Genomic DNA, 22908 nt, shown 5'->3' with positions numbered 1-22908 from the left:
ATAGCTGTTCTTTTGGAAAGGAGCACAGTGAGGTCAGAAATTGTACACTTCCCCAGGGGAAAAACATCCATCTAAGCAGTACACAAATCCAAGAACTCTTGCAGCCTACAGATTTGTGGGCGAGAAAGAGGTGGAAGACCTCTGAACTGAGGCACCATATTCAATGTTTGTCTTCATGTTTTAGTCACTACGCTGGGATTGCACACTTCAGTACATCCTAGAACAATGATACTCAAACTTTTTACCCTTGGGCTCCCCTTTACATTTACATATGCACATTGAGCTTCCCCCTACTCAACGTAGTGTATGAATTAAAATGTTTTACAGTGTGCCTGCACCATACGCGGGTGCACTATACGTGGCTTTCAGCTTACGCTGAAGCCAGGCAGCAATAACATGAATATATATATATATCTTCAATGGGGCTCGAGCATAGGTGGTTTTCACCTTACACGGGGGGGACCCGGAGTGGATCCCTTACGTAAGTCAAGGGTCCACTGTATTTATTGTGCATATTTGCATTTACACAGGAACCCTGGTTGTGCAGTGATTAAATGCTGGTACTGCAGCCACTCACTCACAACCACAGGGTTGTGAGTTTTATTCCAGCCAGGGCTGGCATCCTTCAGAGGTCGCTACCCAGCTTGTTGGGGGCAATTAGTTTACACGTTGTAAACCGTCCAGAGACTGCATAGTTCAGTATGAAGCGGTATAGACATGTAGCTGCTATTGCTATTCATATTTTAACATTTTATAAGGAAACAACATTGTTCAAATTAGAACAATTTTATTTAAGTAAATTCATTATTTAACTTAATGCATGGGTAAATTTCATACATAAAAAAGTTGGAAGGAGGAGGGATCAGAACCTCCCAAGTCTCACACACTGCTTGAGCAACTCTTGTGCTCCCTGGGGGTCCCACCCAACTATTTGAGAACCACTGTCCTAGAGATAATTAAAAATGACTGCCAATTGAAATGTTAAATTTTAAAGGTTACAGTCCAATTTCTACTAACAGGGTAACAAGCCCTCTTGATCTCAGTGAGGTTTACTACCAAATAATAGTTTTCAAAGAGATATCCATGTTAGTTTGTCACTATATAAGAAGGAAAATGGGGAAAATAATGAATTGGCTAATTCTTTCAACATGAGGTTTCATAGATAACAATCCATTTTTTCAGATGAACTCTTGGAATACAATATTAAAGCTACAGGTGTTTATGCTCAGATGCCTGTATGAGTTGGATCAGTCTGTAATAGGTTACAGCTAGATGCAGATTGTAATCCTGGATGTAGATCTTCCCAGAGTTGTGTAAGAAGATATAGGTTTTCCAGGTAGCTAGTCAGTACAGAAAGGTAAGGGCAGCAAATGTGCATATCAAAAGTCAGTTTTGTTTTGTTTTTTGGAATCAGAACCTTCCTTTTGGTTATGCACGCAGCTGTGAGGACTTACTTCTTAATGGATATATCCCTTGAGCAGCAGAGTATTGCAAACTGAACTTTGCCATTGTATTTTTGATAGGAAATTCTTAATATGGATTTTTGACAAGGCAAACAGTGTTGAGAAACTTACAAAGCGAAAGATTTCCAACTGGGCAGCCAGAGCAATTTCTGACAAGCTTTGATGATGGGCGGCTGGAGCCCTGCATCTGTGATTCCTCCAAAGACCTTCCAAAAGCATATCATTACTGCCTTCAAATGAGAAGCCTGATGTTTAGGGAAAGTAATAGTTTTTCTTTTCATGAGCTGAGAGTACCTCTAATTTTAGGTTAACTGGCCTGTTAAATAAAGGCAAGTCCCTGCAGGAAAACAGACGGTGATTCAGTAGAATTAAGTATTAGAATAGGACACAAACAACTCTCTTGACTCCTAGGACATTCTTTTCATTCAGCACTTCATTTCACAATATATTTTTAAAGCATAATTTTACTATGTGTTTTTCTTCATTTTGTGAAATTCTACAGTTCATGGTGATGCAGATGTAGACATTAGTGTTATTTTGCTTCACATCTTGCCCAATATGTTTAGACAGCTCTCAGATTCTTGCTCTTTTTCTAATTTGCCTATAGGGAAGCAAAAGCTGCAAGGAAATGATACAGTTTATATCATTAACTTATAAAACTGCTTAATTCTGACCTTTGCCTGAAGGGAGAGGACACAACAGAGAACAATCTGCTGGTCTTCCATCTGCCATTGATAATTGTGTAACTGAATACAGCTAAAAAATTAGTTCATCTCTCTTAATGTATTTCACTTACAGTGAAACCTTATGAATGTTTACTTGGAATGATGGTCTCCTGTGTTTGGTGAACTTGCTCCTTAGTATCAATATTTAAGAGTGTAGCTTTAGGGTAAGGCTTCCCAAAGTGGTGGTTCTGCCCCTCTGGGAGTAGTGGAAAGATCCAGGGAGCAGTGCAGGAAAGGGGCGCAGCAAGGAGCAATGGGGGGGGGGGGGGCTCCAGTCAACGTATTGGCTCACAAGAAAGACATGGGGAACCAGCAGCCTTTAAGACCATAGTGGGAATAAGGGTTGCATGAAATATCTTTTCAGGGTCCCTTAGAGCCACCACACAACTTCACTGATTGATTTGTGTGTTGATGTCCCCCAGTCTTCTCCTGCCTGCATAAGGTCACTCCTTTAGGCACATCTTTTGATACTAGTGGTGGCAGCAGTTGGGAAACACTTCTTGAGTCTTCAGTGCAGGGCATCACATCTGTGGCTCAGAGTGGCACCACTTGGGGACTCAAGAGATGATTTCTGCCCCTGATTTCTTTTGTAAGACAGTCCATCACAAGAGGTAGCAGAAGAAACAATGTTTGTGGGGAATTTGCAATGGAACAGTGGACCTAATAACAAGAAATATTATTTGGGGCGTGTCACTAGGGTGCTTATCCAAGAGGAAAGGGTGCAGTAGCCCAAAAAAGTTTGGAGACCACACCTTAGAAATTCCAGTAATATTAGTGGAACTATTTGGATAATAGGTTCTTTGTGTTATCAGTGGTCCAATTTTGATTAATAATACAATGATTAAAGATGTCAAAACATGTAAAGATGAGAGAATTCTGGAAACATTAAGGTTTCCAATTGTGTCAAGAGCACATACGAATAGAAGAAGCTTAGATTGTTCTCCACGTAGGAATAGGAACTGAACTCGAGATGGTAGACTGAGGCTAACACACTCCTTTCTTTGCATGTAGATTCAAGATGCTTTGTAAATGAGTAAATGGGGATTATGTCTGGTGATGTATTTAAAAAACCCTAAATCTGTCCTCCTTAGGAGATTGTTATTTTTGGAGGCTGGAAGTGGATGAATAGGATGAGCACTTGGGATAAGAAGAATATTCAAAAAATGGCCAAATAGTATCGTTATTGAGTGTTCAAAAACCCTGACAAAAAGAATCCTGGAGTGATAAGAATCTTTGCAGTTCAGGGGTTATTCTATGCAAAATTTTCACGTTGTTTTGCACAAGAAATGGTATTATCTGTGCAGAAAATAATAATTCTGTTTTAAGTGTTGAATATTATTATTTTTCTGCACAAAACAGCCATGTGCAAATTTTGCACAGAACAAGTCCTAAACTGCAGATAGTCTTAGTGTTAGAAAACCGTCTTGCAGCAGGAAGAAAATTGTTAAAATTAGTCATCCAAATGTAGGTAGTAGCTGTTTCATTGAGATGGGGTAATGGAAAGTAAATTGGGCATGTTGCAGACTCTAAAAATAAGTGTGTGTGTGTGTGTGGGGGGTAGTTGTTCAGTAAATGCATTGGGTCCATGGGTGGGACCTAGAACCAAGGCAATGTCATAGGCAGTAATGGGTTTGCCCTAACTCGACAGGTGACTTGAAGGCACATTGACACATACAATAAGTAATGATGGAGTATGATGTAGGTCTTTTGACTTTTTTTTGCATTTCTTCCTCTACAGGCAGGTGATAAACATTACCATCCAAGTTGTGCACGATGCAGCAGATGCAATCAAATGTTCACAGAAGGAGAAGAAATGTACCTGCAAGGTAAAGATATCACATGTTGGTTATGCACTTGAAAAGGCAGCCCACATGCCAGGGATAAAAGACCTAAGGATGTGCCAGAGATAGAAGGGGGAATTCGAGGTACAACCTCCAGAAACTAAGTATATCTAATAGTTATCATACAGTTAAATGCATACCATCCAGAAGTGACTTTCTGGTAGGAATGATGAGAATATAAATAATTCACTCCGTCCTACAGGATCCTGGGATTTGTAGTTTCATGAGGCACCAGCAGTCTTTGACAGTGAATGCTGTAAAACTACAAATTCGAGCATTTCATAAGATGAAGCTACAATACTTAAGTGGTGTCAACCTGCATTATTTCCATAGTGTAGATGCAACCTGGGTTTTATTCCATGAAAACCTACATAATTCCGCCAAAACACTTGGAGTGTTGAAATAGGAGGAGAATGCTACAAAGAAATATTTGTTTTCTCCCACAGCAGAGAGAAAACTACTGCAATTATTTGCCCTCACATTCAAGGATGAACTAGTCAAAGTCTTACATGTCTAGTGTGTGGTACTTTTCAGTTATCCCAATGCCTTTGCATTCATTGTCCAGAACCCTGGAAGGCAGGCATTAAGTATATTACTTACTGAATAATTGTTTAGAATACTGCATATTTTCTCTTCTTATATGTCCTCAAGGCAAACAATAAATGAAAATGAATAATTTAGAAAAGAAAACAGATTTTCCTAAGGAAGCCAGACAAACACACATTCCATCTTGTTCAACCTTCCAGTTGCCATGGCTAATTTCAATGACTTGACAACACTAATGGGAAATGGGATTTCTTTGACCATATGTGGCTTATTTCATCTTTTATTGGGGGGAAATGCTGTATAGAGCTAAACAATAAGTAAGTACACAGATAGGAAGTACCTATGGGCAGTACGTCCCCTATCCAGATGGTAAATTGTTAAGAGAAGGAAATCACAGGTATGCTTCCTCATCGTAGTAGCAAACTATCTTCTTCCTTAGCTTCTGCTTAAGACTTACTGACAGCACTTCATCCTATTAAGTATCAATGTTTGCATAGGGGGCACACTGACAGTGAAACAGAATCTGATTAATGTCATTTATATTGCCACTGGAAGACCTTTTAGAATTAAGGTTCCCCCGGCATTTACCCTGACATTTAGTCTGGAAAAAGCATTTCCTTTGCTTTATAGCCTGCACTAAAGCTAATAAAAATAAAAACAGCCCCCCCCTTTTTTTTTTTTTTCCTTTTTAATGTTAGACATTTACTTTCTTCCCACAATCAAATGGGGTTTGAAGTTAAACTTTGAATGGTTCAGAAGGTTGTTAATTTTGACCTTACGTTTGTGCAGGCAAGGTTTAATAGGGCTTCATTTTCCAAAGCCCCTTTCAATAGTAACTTTTAGCACTCAACTTACTAACATTCCTGAGAGTAGAATGCTTCCTTCTAAAGAAAGAAAAAAGCAACAAAGCCTACCTCTTCTAGAGAATGAAATGTAAAAATGTAAGTCATTTTCTCATGGACCAAGCAAAGTACACCTGGTGTAGTATTCTCTGTTCAGCAATGAGTAGCCACATGTTTCCAGAAGGACTATGAGTAGAACATGATGGAGAAAGGAATCTCACTAGTTGTCCACAACATGAAGTTTTGTCTAGCTGATGTGGCTAAAAGCTGTTGGTTGATGTATTGTCAACGAGCTGGACGAATTTTATTTAATGTAGTTGTACTATAACTCATTTATTTAATGTAAGTAACCATATATATAATGTTAGTATTTTGCGTTACATCATTTGAACAGCAGCCTAGAAGGCAGAGACATCTTATTTTAAAGCAGTGTATACTAACACAAAAATGTATCCAGCTGGGTAGCCTATAGTTTGGCAATAGGTTTAACCGAGGTTTAACAATAATAGAGTAAACACAGTGAAATCAATGTGAGTGCAACTGGTGATAAGTAATATATTTATTAAATACTACATACCATGTTTTTCTTTGCTTTGGCTCAGTTCTGAGGGGAAATAGAACAGCAGATAAGTAGAACCAAGTTGGATCAGACCAAAGGTCTATCAAGCAGTGGTGTAACTAGGGTTACACACGCTCCTATAGTATATCTCCAGGATATACTAGGGTTAGGAAGGGGCGTCACCTCCTGACGCCCCTAACCCTAGTACGGACTGGGTCCGTACAAAATGGCGGCGCCCTATACACATGGGCGCTGCTATTGCTACGTCACGACCGTGCCGCCTCCAAATGGGGCGGTGCGGAAGTGACGTACTGAGGCCGCTTTCCGCGGCCCCGGAAGGAGCTCCGTTTCGGAGTTCCTTCCACCTTTGCGTCGCTGGGCGCAGCCTTTACATGGCTGCGCCAGTGATGCACAGCAGAAAGGGGCCAAGCGGCCCCTTTCTCCTCCTCCCCGCCACCGCCGGGTGTCCTTGGGGCTTGAAGCCCCAAGGACACCCCTTTCCAGGCCACAGGGAAGCGGCCTTTTGCCGCTTCCCCACAGCCTGGAAAGTGGCAGATCGGGGCCTCAGAGGCTGCCGTTGTGGCAGCTGAGGCCCCAATCCGGCGGGGAAAGGGCCGATACAGGTCGCCCCAAATGGGCGGTCTGTAACGCGCCTAGGGTTGATGTTATCCAGTGTGGTAATTCATTGTTTTACCCCCCGCAACCTCCTCTCATAACGTACCATACAAAATCCTTAGTAAAGTTTTTTGTACTAATGTTACTCATAAATCATAATTCCCATATATCACAAAATATAATGGCAATAGTTGTGACATAAACAAGTAGCAAAATTAGAATTGTATCTTCAAATTACAATATCATACACATAGCCTCAATGTTTTTACATGTACATGCTTTCATGTAGTTAAAGTGAACATTTGGTAAGATGTGATCTTTTAAAGAAAATTTAAAAAGAATGTTTTTTTTATTATTATTTTAAATTGAAAAGTTTTTAAAAACCCTGGGGGCCCTCCTTTCTTCTCCCTCTGAGCCTCACTCCACTCACACCATCTTTTTTCCTGAGCTCCAGTATTTTAAAGGGTCACAGGCAAATGCCACAGCTTGTTTCTGAAAAAAGGCAGATGTTTGGAGAACAGTAGTGTCACCTCTCTTTAGGCTGTCACCTGGTGTGGTCCATATACCCCACACTCCTAGTGACACCCCATCAAGTTGAGAATTCTGTTCACACAGTGGCCACCCCGTTGCCTATGGAAAGATATCCACCCAGATTGCCTCTGATGCAACTGCACCAGAAGATTCAGTAATGGTTAATCATGGCATTTTGTCTATATGGAATCATCACTCTAATCAACTCTGAGTGATCTGTAGTGCTGGAAAGATGTGAAAATGATTCTGCCAATGCAAGGGATTTTGAGGAAAGAACTTAGAAAAACTGAAATGGTTAGTAATTTGATAGAGGCTGATAGGTTGGTTAGTCCAAGTACCTTTTGAGATCTCAGTGTGTATTACTTTGGTATTGTTTGCTTTGTGTTTGCTTCCATACTCCTGTAGCACCATATACTACATCTGCAAATGGGAAGAATATTACAAAAGAACCATGAGGCTTACATTATTTTCTCCTCCAAAAGAAACTGGCCCAGCAAAGTTGCTGTGGAAGCAAACTCCCATTTAAGAGAAGTGGGAAGTGTGAAGCAAAATATTTTCACAACAGTGTATTTCTTTTGATAATGCAATATGTGTAATGTATATCATGCATAATATAAGACATTAGATTTTTTTTCTATGTTAGGTTCTACAGTTTGGCATCCCGACTGTAAGCAGTCCACAAAGGGAGAAGAAAAGCTACGGGTAAGGATTATTCGTATTTTCTTTTTAAAGTGTAAAAGAGATGTGCTTCAGTGAAGAAGCACTCCTGAGATCGTATACTTTGAGTGGCAGGGGTTTTTTCCCCCTTTCTTGGAAAGTGTAGTTTCTTATGATGTTAAGGGTGCAGTCTTCTTCTGCACACATTTACCTGGGAGTAAATTTCCACTAAAGTCACTGAGACCTGCTTTTGTGTAGACAGATGTAAGATTATGCTGCAAACGGCTTACTGATTATATAGGGCAGGCCCACAAGGGACATCAAACAGCAAGCAAGTAGATAAATTCTTGTCTGAAGTTTTTCTGTTTCTAAGTGTCATTTGCAGTGGTGTTCAGTGTTGCCAGGTTGCATACAGGAGCGGTGTCCTGTAGCTTTAATAATTAGTGGAACCTGGATCAGAAAATGGTGCCATAAAATTCTGTCAGGTAGAACTGTGGCAGGGTTTCAACTCCCTCCCCAAGGCACTGTTATATGGCCAGTAGAGAGAGGGGTGGGGGGATGACCATCCAGCTCTGTTGCTATACCTGGACACACAATCTTCAGGGGAACATGCTATGACAAGGTGAGTTGAAAGGTGAGAGAGGAGACCTGGCATAGTTTGCATGACAGAACTTTACAGTTCCTCCTTGTGATCTAGGATCTGCTTACAATTAAAGCTACAGAAGTCCATCCCATATTCAACCTCGCAACTCTGCGCTTAACCCTGCAAATGTTCCTGAGCAGTTGCTGAGTAACATGCTAGTAGTGTATGTGGCATATGGGGATGTCCACCACCATAACTGCAACTAAGATTCACTTGTATATCTGTGCAAGAAAAAAAAGAGGGACAGCAGGAAATACAGGAAAGCAAAGAAGGCAAGGGAGAGGAGCAAAGTTTCAAAGGTACTGAACAAATATGTAATTGGATAAAATGTTAGAATGCCCAGCATCTTTCAGTGGCAACCTCTTGCATTATTAGGAAAGCTATGTTACTGAAGAAAGTTTTCATTGTAATGTGTTGTACACTTTCTTATTTTATAAAACTGGATTATTTCTTCACTGTGTTTTGAATTTTAGTATTCCTATCAGGCATCTGCAAATATCAGTGATTCTTTTCATCCTCACTAACAATGGGTTGTATTGAGACATTCTGTTCCACAAGTGGGAGGGCTCTTTCTGCTTGTAGAAGGAACTTAAATCCAGTAGAAAATTGCCCTGCGTGAGGAAAGGAGATGAATATCACCAATTTCACCTTCCCCTTTAGCTTCCAGTGTTTTTACCCTTGCTGTTGTAGAGTGCTGTAAGAGGAAGAGGGAATCTGCAAAATGTGTGTCCTTTCTCTCCTGTCCATAGGAGGATACAACCAATGGAATTCTATCTTAGGAAAGTTTGGGGTCAAACTATTATTGGGTCATCTAGTTGGATCTTGTATTGTTTTCCACTCTATGGCAGACTTCCTGGTATTTTTACATTTGTCTTTTATTTGGGTCTCTCCTTTCCTCCTTCTCTCTCTTCATATGTCTTTATACACCTAATCACTAAGGTGCCCACTTTATGCATCTAGCAGAGTAGTCTCGAGTCCATAGAAGTCGTCTCGAGTCCATACTATAAGAGGTTTTTTTGCGGCTACAATCTAGCACTCTAGGATTTTTTAAGTAAGGATTATGTTACTTGAAGCAAAATTCTACATGGCAATTGTAAGTATGTGGTTCATCTGAGAAAGTAGATCAAGTCTATGAAAGTTCATGCTACAGTTTAGTTTGCATAGTCTCAAAGATGCTTCAAGATTGCTTTGCATGCTGATACTCCGGATTAACATGGCTATGTTTCTGAATTCTCCTTTGGAGGTATTTCCTTTTTTTTGCCATAAAAATGAAGAAATATAATTCCCTAAAGGTGTAAGGATGGGAATAGAGCCAGCAGAAAATTTATTTATTTATATTTATTTACATTATTTATACCCCGCCCTTCAGCCCTAATGGCTCTCAGAGCGGCTTACAATTATTATTTTTAATAAGACGGTTCCCTGCCCTCAGGCTTACAATCTAAAAGACACGACACAAAAGGAGAAGGGAATGGTGGTGGGGAAGGGGATAAAGTCCAGTGGTTCTTCTTTCCCTCTGATGCCTAGACCAAGGCAGATGGACTAGAGGGAGGGCCCTGGTGGAGCTGGGCCAGCCTATTCTCTCCCTCCCAGGCTGAAAGATGACAGTTACGGAAAGAGGAGCCTCTATCTGCAGGCTAGCCCTGGGCCAGCCTATTCCCTCCCTCCCAGGCCAAAGGATGGCAGTTATGGAGGGAGGTGCCTCTATCTTCAGGCTAGCCCTGGTGGAGCTGGGCCAGCCTATTCCCTCTCTCCAAGGCCGAAAGATGACAGTTATGGAGGGAGGAGCCTCTATCTTCAGGCTAGCCCTGGTGGAGCTGGGCCAGCCTATTCCCTCCCTCCCAGGCCGAAGGATGACAGTTATGGAGGGAGGAGCCTCTAACTTCAGGCTAGCTTTGGTGGAGCTGGGCCAGCCTATTCCCTCCCTCCCAGGCCAAAGGATGACAGTTATGGAGGGAGGAGTCTCTATCTTCAGGCTAGCTTTGGTGGAGCTGGGCCAGCCTATTCACTCCCTCCCAGGCCGAAGGATGACAGTTATGGAGGGAGGAGCTTATTGGAAATCATTAAGGCTTGGATATGTTTTAATAGGACACTGGATTCCACCCTCAATTTCATGCCGAAGTTGAGCTCCTGGTACATTGTAAAGTTCTAATACATTTGAAATGACTGTATAATTAGTTCACAAAAGTTGAACTCAAGAGCTATTTTATTCTGGTAATGGCTAAAATGTTTGTCAACATTATGTAGTGATGTCATGGCTACTGACAGACCAAGGACCCTTGTTTATATTACCACATCCACAACAACACCATTGCCATGATAAGAATCCTTCAGCTGATTCAGACTGACCTTTCAATATCCTTCTGGCTTATTTCTAGTTCCTTAGGAAATGCCAGGCTCTCCTTCCAAGCATCTCTTCCTCTTTGTTTCTTATGTGAGTAAATGCTCTTTTAATAGCTGTGAACAATTCACTGTGCCAAAATATTGACACCCAAAATATAAAGAATACTTCTTAGAAGTAGCTGTTGTGGAAGGGACTTAACATTGCACAGGGTTAAAGTCATGTTCTCCTCTCTCTTCTAAAAGCCAAAATGTACGCAACCAAAACTGCTCTTTGTCAAAGCAGCCTGAGGAGCTATTATCACATTTTTGTCTTTTGCCTATGATTGGTCTTGGATTGCATCCTCCTAAATCAAGCTTTCACTAGTTTAGATTTTAGGTGTAGTCCCTAAAAACAATGGTTGCATAAGGTCCATTCCCTTTTGAATCATTGTCACAGAAGATGCCAAAAGAAGCAGGAAATAAGCATCCTGGCATGAAAGTGCTGAGAACGTTTATTTTTTTTATGGCAGCCTAGTGGTTCTTCTATTGATAGGATGTGTTATTGGTATTATATATTTGAAATATTTCTTATTAAATTGATTTTAAGAAAGTAGCCATCTTTGTTGCAAGGGAAGGGCGTCTTTTTCAATGTATGCAGTATAAACCTTTGGATTTTTCACTTTCTTTTCTTTTCTGTGTTTTATGACAGCATTCTTCATCTGATTTCTTTTATCCAAAGAGTTTGGTTCTTCGCAAGCCACGCTCTTCAGAGGTTTGCTGTTGTGCCTTTGTTTTTAACTAGCAGTTCTATAGAAGGGCCTCTGATTTCTGCACTAGTGTTTGCGGCAGCTGCTTTTACTACCACTTCTGCCTGCCTTCAGCTTTTCTTTATGTTTCCTTTTCACTTGGAACCCCTTTTCTTTTGCATCACATAACATACACTTGAATTGCTGGGCACAAACAGTACTGCTTGTTTATTGTTAATGTGTATGTATAGTAAGGATATATAAAAAGGATATTTTTAGATAATAGAAATTGTATTTTGCATGACTCTAGTACTTATTCTAGTACCTGGGTTTCAAAACACAAAAAAGCAGGCAATATTTTACTTCCTGTTAATACTGGAAGTTATTTTAATAAAATATATTATCTGAATTTGTGCCAGTGGAGGCCAGCCAGATGATGTGAATGGTTCCAAAACTGTTCCCAGATCTTCTCTGGTTGGGAATCCATTATATAGTTGATACCTCTGCCCAATATTGCCAGATTCAAAACAGTTTTTGTGAAATTCAGCTTTAAAAGAGAGAGGAATAACCCAAGCCAAGTCCTCTCCAGGCAAAATGGGCACTCTATGACCCTTACTTTTCAGAGACATTCCAAGGTTAGACCTGATGGCACAGTCCAACTCTGTCACACAGGACCTCAGAGTCTGTATCCTATTGGCAATCCCAACTAGTATTGATTAATTGAATGAATTGTTGAATTGTCATCCTATTGATTCAGTGAGTCCACTTTAGTTGGGATGCCACTGGGATTTGGGCCCAGATGTTCTTTCTTTTTCTTCTTTGTCTCTTCTTGCCCTGGAAGTAGGGGACAAAATCTGTACCATTGTGCTGTTTTTTCAATCTGCCTGGTTAAGAATTCACATGCCTGGAAATAGTGACTGCTTGAATCCAATGGTATATATTTTATTGCACAAATAGTGCTTTTAAGTATCTTTGTGGTTGTACATTTCTATAGTGCGAGCGCAAAGGGATGATGGGTTTGTGTTTGTGTGTCATATTTATTTGGCTGTTATTTCCTATAGTTAATTAGCTGTTTCTGAAATGGTTGCTTATTTTAAAGCATATTCTCGAAAGTAACTGAAAGAAGAGGCATGTGCTCTGTTGCTTAGTTTAACAAAACAGCCATAGCCTTGTTAAAAATGTTCCTTGAAAAACTTGTGTATTTTTGTTGCCAACAAATTACTTCATTAATATAAAAATTGTTACAATGAAGAGTACATGCAACCACTTTTCAACTTTATAAAGGAGCCCTCAAAATGAAGAGCAAATTTGTGGTGTTTTCTTTTTAAAAAGTTTGCTGTAGTTAAGCATCATGTTATAAAGAAAGCTCCTTGATCTGAATACTTTACCAAGTTTGCAGCCTTCCATGTTGGGTCTCATAACAAGATGAAATGTACCAGATTGTTTTTCCCCCCTTATCACTGAACCTTCATGCTGCAGAAAATGTCACTGGCTGAATTCATGTTAAGGACATGTGTCCAGACAGAGGGATGGGATGGACAGGGGGAACATAGTTTAAGTATTGGAATAATGGCTTTTTCAAAATAGCACGGTATCTTACTTCTCTGAATTTTCTTATTAGTTATTTCAAATTAAGGACATCACTACAGCATTCTCTGGCCATATGTGTCTAATCACTTGCACTCATCCATCTTCTTAGGACCCTTTCTTCTGTCCAAAGTGGTTATTCCCCATCATGGGGTGTGGGTTTTTTTTTTTTTTTTTGGGGGGGGGGGGATGGAAATGAAAGCATCCATAAGCCTTAAACAATTGCACATGTGAAGAAAAAGTAAGAATCAGGAAAACCAAGTGAGACTGATAGACAAGCATAATACTACTGTACTTTGTAGCCTTACTTTGAAAACCTTCCTGGAGCTGTACAGCCAGTTGGGGTTTGGTGGCAGAGATTTAGAAAAATGTGTTGTTATTTTTTTATATTGTATGCATGGGAATAATAAGGCCAGCACCTTGGTTTAAGCCAAATTACATTTTAAAAAATACTAGTGCTTTTTAAAATGGATCAAATATATATATATATATATTACTATTACTGTTTCTATATACTACTATTGTTACTATTTGTGAATCCTCTTACTGAAACAATAATGACTGTTTGAATTTAAACAGTTTGTTGGCAGTTGTTCATTGTTAGACCAGTATCCAGTGCCAGTTGCTTCTTTTTCATCACTTTATTTTATAGTGCAAGAAATGCCATTCAGAAACAAATCTTTAAATTAATGTAGGTTCATCCAAAACAACTTGCTTTAAAAGAGCATTTTTAAAGAACCATTATTATTTAAGCTAGTGGCCATAACACCTTAAGTAGCATTATGCTACTTATTTTTTTTTATTTAGTTCTATATTGGGGTAAGCCTACACATTAATGGGAAAAAACCAAAAAAAAACCTCACCTGGTTTAAACAAGAAACAAACAGTTTAAGCAAACTAAAAAAAAACCCAAACAACAAAAATGAACTACCCCCCCCCCCCCCGGAAATTTGATTTGAGATGTCATTTGATCTGAGATGTCATTTGACTTGAGATGTGAAGCCCAAATTTACAGGATGTAGTCACATATTACAGTAACTACAAATAACAATAGTGTTTACATAGGTTCCTCTATGAATTCCTGAAACCAGAGGTGTGGATTGATGATGCTGTTAGCCATTTTTATTGATTGACATAGAACTTTGGTCCAATTCCTAGAAAATGTAAATATTTAGCAAACTGTACACTAAGATAAGTGATTAACTGTAGGCCCCGAATTCCATTAATGTAAAGGCACCAATGTTGAATAGAGCAACCCTTATTGCACATAATGTGAAACCATGGTTCAGTGTTTCACACTGCACAGATCTTGGACTCATGTTCCCCTTCCCTCTCCTCCACAGCTCAGTGACAAGAAGAATTCTGAACATTTTATTTCCTTGTTGTGACATCAGAACCTCTATAAAGAGATGTTGCTATTAACTATAGTTTGTCTAAACAAGCCAACTCCAATGCATGTGTTTTGAAGCTTTTTTGTTTCAGTAAACCAAAATTTAGGGTTCAGATGAAGCAACTAGTTCAGCATTTATGTGTGAGCCATAACTATGTATGTGAAAGATGCCCTAACATAATTTCTATGAACAATGAAAAGTAATTATGGATTAAATTTGCATTTTAATGACTTCTATAGGATCTATACAATTTTATCTCTAAGGAGCTATTATTTTTTATGGTTTCTAGCAATGTTAATTGACTGTAAAATAACTGCAACCCAAACCCAAACTATTCCTTCTTCTCCAGCTGTTTTCACCACCTTGTATATTGAACTCCATCAAAAAACTAAGGCAGGTACTGTAAAGCAGCACTGGGACAGTGTCTTTTTTATCCTTATACTAGTGCATCCAGTTGGCTTGATGTTCAAGGGATTATTTCAGATATGATGTTTGTGTCTCATATGATTCTATAGAGCATGACTTGAACATCTGTAATGTAATAATCTGTAATATGTAATATAATGCCATCACATCACAATGTCAGAATGATGTGGATGCTGCCAGTGCTTTTAGAAGTTAACTGTCTAAACTATGTGCAACGCATGGCAAAACCAGTGTCACGTGGAAGGGACCTACTTATCAAGACATGTTCATCTTAAACTGTGAGGGAAATAGCTTTGGTGAAAAGTGACAGTATAAAACACAATCACAAAACACATCATATGTCCCAGTACTGTATATAAAAAGGATATGGGGTCACTTTTGCATTGAGGTTAAAGGAGTGAAGAGAGAACCAAAGCAATAGAGTGGCAATATGTATTTAGAGGTGTTTAGAGGTGAGCAGTCAGCATGCTGACAGTAATGTTGCAACTGATTCTTTGAGGATTAATCTTCTTAGATAAGGGAAATAGCATGAGAATAACTGATTCCTTCATATAGCAATGTACCCAGAACAAATGTGCAGTGCACTATGCTCTGTGTTTGCATGCCATCTGTTATTTTAACAGAATCATCAACATTAAAGATTAATACTAGTAGAGAATGCACTCAAGACTCAGTCCTACTCAGTACTTCAATGTGAGGATTAGCATGATTAACTCTAAAGATTTCTCTGCTGTTGTGGACCTTATTGACAGCTTTTATTGCCAAAAAGTTCTATATTGAAAGAAGTGATTCACTTTTGGGGCATAAACATTACAGGTGGAAGCCCCTTGTTCTGAAATGGAGCTGTAGGAGAGAGAAAAGGGTCAAAGCTTAAACTATATCCCGTGCTAGGTTTCTGGTGTAGATTGGCTCTACCAAAGCACTGATAGGCAATGTTGGCAGGTTTCAGCAGCAAATTGTTGTCCCTATATTTTGGCAGCAAACTGAAAACCCATTAAAACAATTAGAAAATGTTCTGTTTAAAGAATTTCTGGCAATTTTCCATTGGACTGCAAATCACACCAGGAGCTTGAGTTTCAACTGAGCATTACGGCTTGGGGCTAGAAAAACATTCTTAGGTACTACCTACAGTTCATGTGTTGCCCAGACTTCTTCTAGAATAAGAAAGCTTAAAGACATAGCTCATCTTTTTTTTTCTGTCAGCTGCTTTGACTCTGGGTTTGGAAATGTGTGAAATCCTTTTTACCACTGATGTTATGGCAGAATTTTCACAAAGGTTGAGGTATTTATCCCTTGCATGGTGTTTGGCCTAGAAACAGGGTAGTTGTATGACAACCGTATGTAATTTATCAGTATATTGTTTCCCTTTAATTCAGTGCAGTTATTGCCTCTTTGGTAAGCTTTTATAGCAGTACTTTTTAAACTATATGATGTGGTGGACTGGTAGGTTTTTTGTTTTGTAACCACATGCCAAGGACCAGGGCCAAGTTTGCACCCATTGACTACAATAGTTTCTTTCTTTCCTGGAAGCTCTGTGGAGACCTGCAGCAGATAGTTTAGGGACTGGCAAAAGTCCATGGACCTCACTTTGAGTCATTCTGATTTACACAATTACTGGTTTGGTGTCTTCTGAGGGATACCATAACAACAAAACTGTGTCCATGTTCAAAGCTTATGTTAACATCTGTAAGTCAAACAAAACAAATAACTGCTTTTCAACTATTACTGCATATATTTTAAATTGTAGGCCAGCAATCTTTGAAAGAGGATTCAAAATCCTTTTCAGGTATCAAACATTTGGAAGATATGTTTAAAGTGAACCTCATATGACTGAAAGTAAAGTTTAAAGGAGTAGATCTAGATAAATACATTGTTTAAAGCTGTAAGAAAATACTTCTAAAACACAGGTGATCACTTTAAGCAGAGTCCTGTAAAGTTTTAAACTGACAACTATTTGGCTTTTTTAAAAGCCTGGATATTCAGAAATAAGTTAGCAAAAGCTGTGGGGTTTTCACTTGAATGCAAATTGTTAACAAATGAGTTAAGGGTTGTTCAGTTATAGAGCTATCAGACAGTTATTTTGCTAAAGGTCAAAATAACAGAAAGCTATTCAGCAAACAATATTTAACTGTAACAAGGAAATGACAGGAAAAAGGAAAGGGGGCCATTCTAAGTGGAGGAGGAGGGAAATAAATCTGCAGCAGCCTTATCAATGTTCTGGAAGTGCATGACCTTAATTATTCCACTTGAAAGCTTAAAAACAAAGCACATGTCAGGCATGTGTTTGTATAATGTCTAAGGTGCAGGGTATAGTTATGCTTCCCTCCCTTTTTTCTTTTTTCTTTCTTTTTCTGTTTTGAGTAGGGATGGGATCTTACAAAAGCAAAAATTGTGTTGTCTATATCTATTACAGCATGATCGTATTGCTTTTGTGCTCAAAACCAGCACCGAACATTGGCTGGCCTGTTGTTGCTCTGGCATTTGTTGTCTTCTTTTTTCAGAAGAATTTATCAGGTTTAGCAACCTCTCTAGCTTTCTGTTTCAAAGCATCCCACTCTCATGTTTAGTATCTAATTGAAAGAAAAGCAAAACTGTTTGTAAGATAAGCATTTGTATAACACTGGAAGTTTGACTTCCCATCAGAAAGGGTCTGTTACAGGAAATATCTGCTAAAAGATAAGGAAAAGCCACTGGGCTGCTCTTGCCTTCACAAATATTTCGAGACTAAGATCTGGAAGGTGCTCTGTTAGCTTCTCTTCAAATGTGCAATCTCTGTTCTCTGTCCTTGGTTACTGTCCAGTGAGAAATAAGGGTAAGTTCACCAAGAGTTTAACTGTTAGCTTTCAGTCAAACAGCAGAAGAGGACTAAACACCATTCCACCCCCTTTTTAATTATTTGTTTGGTTATGAAAAGCCATGGAGAACATGCCTCCATTACCAAGGAAACTCGCTGATGTTTATTTTACTCCAGTGGAGAAGGAAATGCACATCCTATTGCATTCAGTATAATGTAGGTAGACAACATTGACATTTGGATCTGCATTCAGTCTCCCAATGTTTCCAGGGCAGCACAGTTACCTTTGAAGCTGAGATATTCCTTCTCCATATCAAGTTAAACAGAGTGAAGATCATTGGCTCCATTGGTCCTCAGTGATAACATCCAATTGGCTATGTAGCACTATGACCTTATTGTGTTCCCTGGGTGATTTGTTATTGACTGGAATCACTAGAGAAGACAGAGGACTCGCCAAAAAATGTTTTACATTGTAACAGCAAAGAAGGAAGAAATGAAAATTGAGAACCAAATGTGAACAGGATTTGTGACTTCTGGGGGGGGGGGGTGATGCCGAAAAACCATTTTCATATTGCAATTTTCTAAAACTGAAATTCTTGCAAAACTCTAGTTAAAATATCCCATTGAGAAACTGTCAATCTCTTTGGTTGTTTAAAGATTTTCCTAGTTTTGTATCCATCCCTACAAAGCTTACAGTATAAATTTTGTGACTGGAACAAATATTACTTTGAAAATAAATCCTAGTTCAGATTAGCTGGATGCTTTGTGTTATCATGCATGTTGACTTTTTTTATTTGGAGCACTATTTTTTTTTTCATTTTTTGACTTATATTTTCACAAACCTTAACTGTATTGAAATGATTTAGCTTTAATTTTAGTGTAGTGAAATATAAGTGCTCAACTTCTTTTTGGTTTTGCATGGTTGGATTTGGAAAAGCTAATAAAATGATCCACACTGTTTGTTGTTCTTGAAGAGAGCAATACTTACTGATCTGTTAAAGTCTTCCTGTTTTCCTTGCTTGAACTTAGCTTGTCATTGCATCAACACAGGGTGATGTCTTATGAAGGCTTTACCTGGGAGTGAGCTCTCCTGTACTGAGTGGAACTTTCTTTTGAGTAAACATGCCTGAGATGAGCCATATTGTGTGGGACATGCATCTAGAACATCTAGTTAATGACAGATGGTTTTAACCACTCAGCTATATAGAGTGTGAATTACACCTGTCTATGCAGCAAAGCAACAAAGGATGAAACCATGGAACTGGGAAGCTTCTATGAAAAGGGCCAAAAACTGCTTTCAGGGGATCAAAAGGAGCACAGATGCAGCACCTCCCACTACTCCTTGTCCTTCCCCATCTCCTTGGAACAGGGAACCCTTGACTCTACAGATGTTTTGCCCACAAATCTGATTAGTTCTATAACTGGCCTGGACAGTGGTAAAATGTTGTGGCAATTGTAATCCCAAAATCCATACATCCCTGTTCTACAGCAAATGGGAAAGAACAAAACCAGTGTGAGAATTTACAGTTTTGCAGCTGTACAGCTTTTAGCTATTTAAATACTGAAGAGTGAAGCTTGGGCTTCATAGTTCATAGAGAAGGCTCTATTCTTGTTCTGCAGTAAGGCATTTCCTACATGGCTCTGAACACAGTGACTAGGCACATATCTGTTTTGTATATGCTTATGTCAGTTGAGCCTTCTGTAGTCCTCACCATTCTCTGCTAACAAGGAGGACCAGCTTGTGATGTGAGAATTCCACACAGCTGGTTTCTTTCTCTGATTGAAGATGTATCACAAGGAAACAGGGAACTTCCTGGAGATGCATCCAAGCTATATTTCTAGTTGCTTGGTTCTGTTTCCCCAGTGTGTTGTCAATGTAAACAGGCTCCCATGCTCAGCAGGGACTAGGCCTCAGGGATGCCAAAAACAAAATGTTATGTTTTACTCACCATGCAATGAATTTGCAGAATGAGAGCAGTTGCTAGCCGAAGAGGCTGCTACATCTGAAATGGTGTCCCCAAGCAATCCTGTGCATATCTACTCAGATGAAAGTCCTGCAGTGGGACTTAGTACCAAGCTATATTTTATTGGGTTGCACTCTGAAGAAGCCAGAAGTCATAGAAAGGGTACTGCATTATATTATGCTAGTTGTAAAGCACTCAAAATGGGAAAACCTAGTTTCTCTTGGATTAGTCGTACTTGACCAAATGGCTTCCCTGCCCAATTTACCATTGTTGTTGTCATTGTTGTAACAATAACGATGATGTTACCTCTTTGTGTAAAAATTACACAGCACATATGCTAGCACAGGCAGATTGTAAGGCTTAGCTATAATTTTTCTAACAGGGTTCCACTCAAGCAATAGCTTTTCCAGCAGGAATAGACAAGGATGCCTTGGGAGTTTGCATTCATCCTTGCTGGTCGTATATGCTGTAACAGGAAAAGCTCTTCCTATCTCCAAAATGCTGTGTTCTCTCTGTAGAGATAACCCCAGCCTGCTTCACAAGCTGATGATGAAAACTTTACAGTTTTCATTGGGAATATATTAACTTATGTATTTGAAACTGAGAATAGCTCTCTATGTCTCAAAAGAGGGTGTATCCTCCAGCTATGCCTTTACAAGTGAATATTTATTTTATTTTTACAGCCCACAAGAACATCCTCAGAAAGTATTTATTCCAGGCCTGGATCCAGTATACCTGGCTCACCAGGGCATTCAATCTATGTAAGTATAATTTCATTTTATTTTTTAATGATTGATTACTGGTTTTTGCGATTTATTAGTACTGTCTTAATGAAGAAATAAGAACAGAGATTTTGGGTCACCAGTGAGATCAAGAAACCTCACTCTCCATTTACTCCCTGTGCACAGGAGTTTGAAAATTTCTTACCCTATACAGACTTTCTAGTACTACTTTTCTCATTACTGATTCAGCAGCCAGCCATTGGCAATAATATTCCAAAGTGTTTGGAGAAAAATATGTGTAAAGGAATTTCATTCTCATTTTGCACTAGTAGTTGATAGTTACTTCAATAGTTTTACATGGTTGTCAACCTTACAAGATCAGAGCCTCTTAGAGCAGAAAAGGGCCTGGATCTTTGTAGACATAAAACATTTCCTACTAGTTTGTCTGGCAACTGTTTCTGACTAGAGAATAAAATAAAATCAGAAGCTGAATAGACAAGCCATTCTTAATTCCAGAAAGGCAGTCCAGAAAAAGGACCGAAGAGTAAAAAGGAAAATGATCAATTGAATCTGGGAAAGGAAGTAAAACAAGAAAGGTCAGGAGCAAGGGACTGGAGTTTGAGAGCTGTAAACAGTGTTTTTTTAAAAAGAACAAAATATGCTTAACTTGCAATAAAAATTGTTTTGTAACAGGAAAGAGTAGTTATCAATCAAAATTGGACTGATTGGCCAAAACAAAAAGACAACAAAACCTACTTGGATCCTGGGGAAAAACTGTTTTTCCTCAGGAATGCAATGTCTCAAATTATAAAAGGCCTGCCCGTCTGCCATGATTCTGATGGTGAATGAGAAATCTAACTAGTGTTGTTATACAAGGAGCAAATGACTGTCTTTTTGGAGAAATATAAACTTCTTCATAATATAACCATGTCTCCAAACAATTTCAGTGTGATTTAGAAATGATCAATGAAAAGGCAGCAGTGAGAAATAGAATAGATACCAAGTTACATTCTAACTGCAGCTGGTATCAGCAAAAACAGTGCAGAAAAAGTCTTATATACACTAAGGATATTAGTTTGGCACTCAGCGAAATCAGCTGGTCCTTCTCCCCACATCTTCTGGGGCAGGTGCTTAAAACAGAACTTTTTTTTTTAATGAACTGCTGGTTTCAAGCTACAGAGAATGCTCTGGAGTGAAGCCAGCATGTACACATGGGTGGACTCAGAGCCCTTGGCAAATTTGGGAAACTCAGTTTTTTATTACATACTCCAGTTTCTAATCTGAAAACCAGGCAGGCTTTATATATTGTTTGTATTCACAAAGGATTAATTAAAGTGCTTTAACAGCAGTAGCATTAAAATGTCCAGACATGCATGCTCAGTTTTCTAAAACAAACAAACAAAACAAAAGTGGCTTTTAAAAGTTACAGTTGCACAAGGTATTTTGTCAGGGCTAGTGATTATTTTAAAACAAGTTAGGGGAATATGTAGTGGAATTAAATTCACATCTGTTTGTAATATCCATTGAGAAGCTAGAATTATGAGGTATTAGTTGTGAAGTGAAAATGTCAAATAATGCAAATGGAATATTTAAGTATATTTTTAATAATGCTTCTTTAATTAACAAAATTCAATATATACAGTATATGCTTGCACTCCTGATTTTTTCACTTTAGATTATCCCAGCATATAATTCTTCCCATTCTCTCCCTATTTTTTAAAATTCATCTTTCATCTTTTGGCACACTGTTTTAAAAGACTAACAGTGAAATCCTGTATGTACTTACTCAGATGTTAGTACCTTTATTTCAGTGAGAGATATTTTGTGATAGACATTTTACTGAATACAGTGGGATTGACTTTTATACAAAAATGCTAGGATTTTATTATGGATTATCTGAACTATGCTATTCATGGAATTACTTCATGTATCAGCCCTGTAGACCAGTGCCAATGCTTCTGAGTCCAAAATGGCAGCGCCCATACATAAATAGGAATTAGAGGAAAGCATAGCAAAGCTTCAAGGTTTAGAGAACTTTTATTATTATTATTAATTATTTTAAATCACAAACAAGTGAATGCCCTTTAAAAAGGAAGAAAACCAGCTGTATACATTTCATTCACTTGGGTTAGTAGCTGTTAAAATGCATGAAACCAGGGATTATATGACAGGCTTCCAGAAACCGTTCTGCAGTCTTCCAGACCAGAGGGCTGAGAGAAGTGAGAAGAGGGGTGGTGGGTAGAAAGGAGAGAGATTGATGGGACAGGAGCAGAAACAGTGGAAGAGAGAAGTGTAGGAGGGTGATAAAAGCAGAAACTAGAATCTGAAAGAGTTGAACAAATATTTGAGAAAGAGGGAAAGAAAGGATGCTACCGGGAGATGGAAGAAGATGAAGGAGGAATAACATCTGCTGCAACAGACGCAAGAGATCATAGGAGAAGGGGTGAACAGACAAATAAGCGAATTTGTGGCAGAAACAGAGATGGAAATGTGAGGACATGTGACAAAGAAAAGAGGGCCAAAAAGGAGAAGTA

General features: G+C 38.9%; 1 protein-coding gene across 26 annotated transcripts in view; it reads left to right on the top strand.

Moving 5' to 3' along the window:
* Positions 1-22908, top strand: part of ABLIM1 (actin binding LIM protein 1) — a 295489-nt gene that overhangs the window by 205933 nt on the left and 66648 nt on the right. For 19 of the 26 annotated variants that reach the window (XR_016280053.1, XM_089509977.1, XM_089509974.1 and 16 more), the window contains exons 7-10: positions 3927-4014; positions 7766-7824; positions 11454-11516; positions 20336-20413. Coding sequence is in view for 25 of the 26 variants with exons in the window: in XM_089509977.1 (XP_089366103.1) it covers positions 3927-4014; positions 7766-7824; positions 11454-11516; positions 20336-20413 (288 nt within the window). In the remaining variant the exon portion in view is untranslated. Of the gene's footprint in view, positions 1-3926; positions 4015-7765; positions 7825-11453; positions 11517-14817; positions 14866-20335; positions 20414-22908 lie in introns of all 26 variants that reach the window. The other 7 variants (XM_089509978.1, XM_089509960.1, XM_089509979.1 and 4 more) reach the window with 2 other exon arrangements.

Source organism: Sceloporus occidentalis, unplaced genomic scaffold, assembly GCF_023333645.1.
Source record: "Sceloporus occidentalis isolate IW3139 unplaced genomic scaffold, rSceOcc1.0.p SCAF_2, whole genome shotgun sequence".
NCBI classification, from domain to species: domain Eukaryota; kingdom Metazoa; phylum Chordata; class Lepidosauria; order Squamata; family Phrynosomatidae; genus Sceloporus; species Sceloporus occidentalis.
Note: the sequence above shows the minus strand (reverse complement) of the source record. Positions and strands in the feature narration are given on the sequence as shown.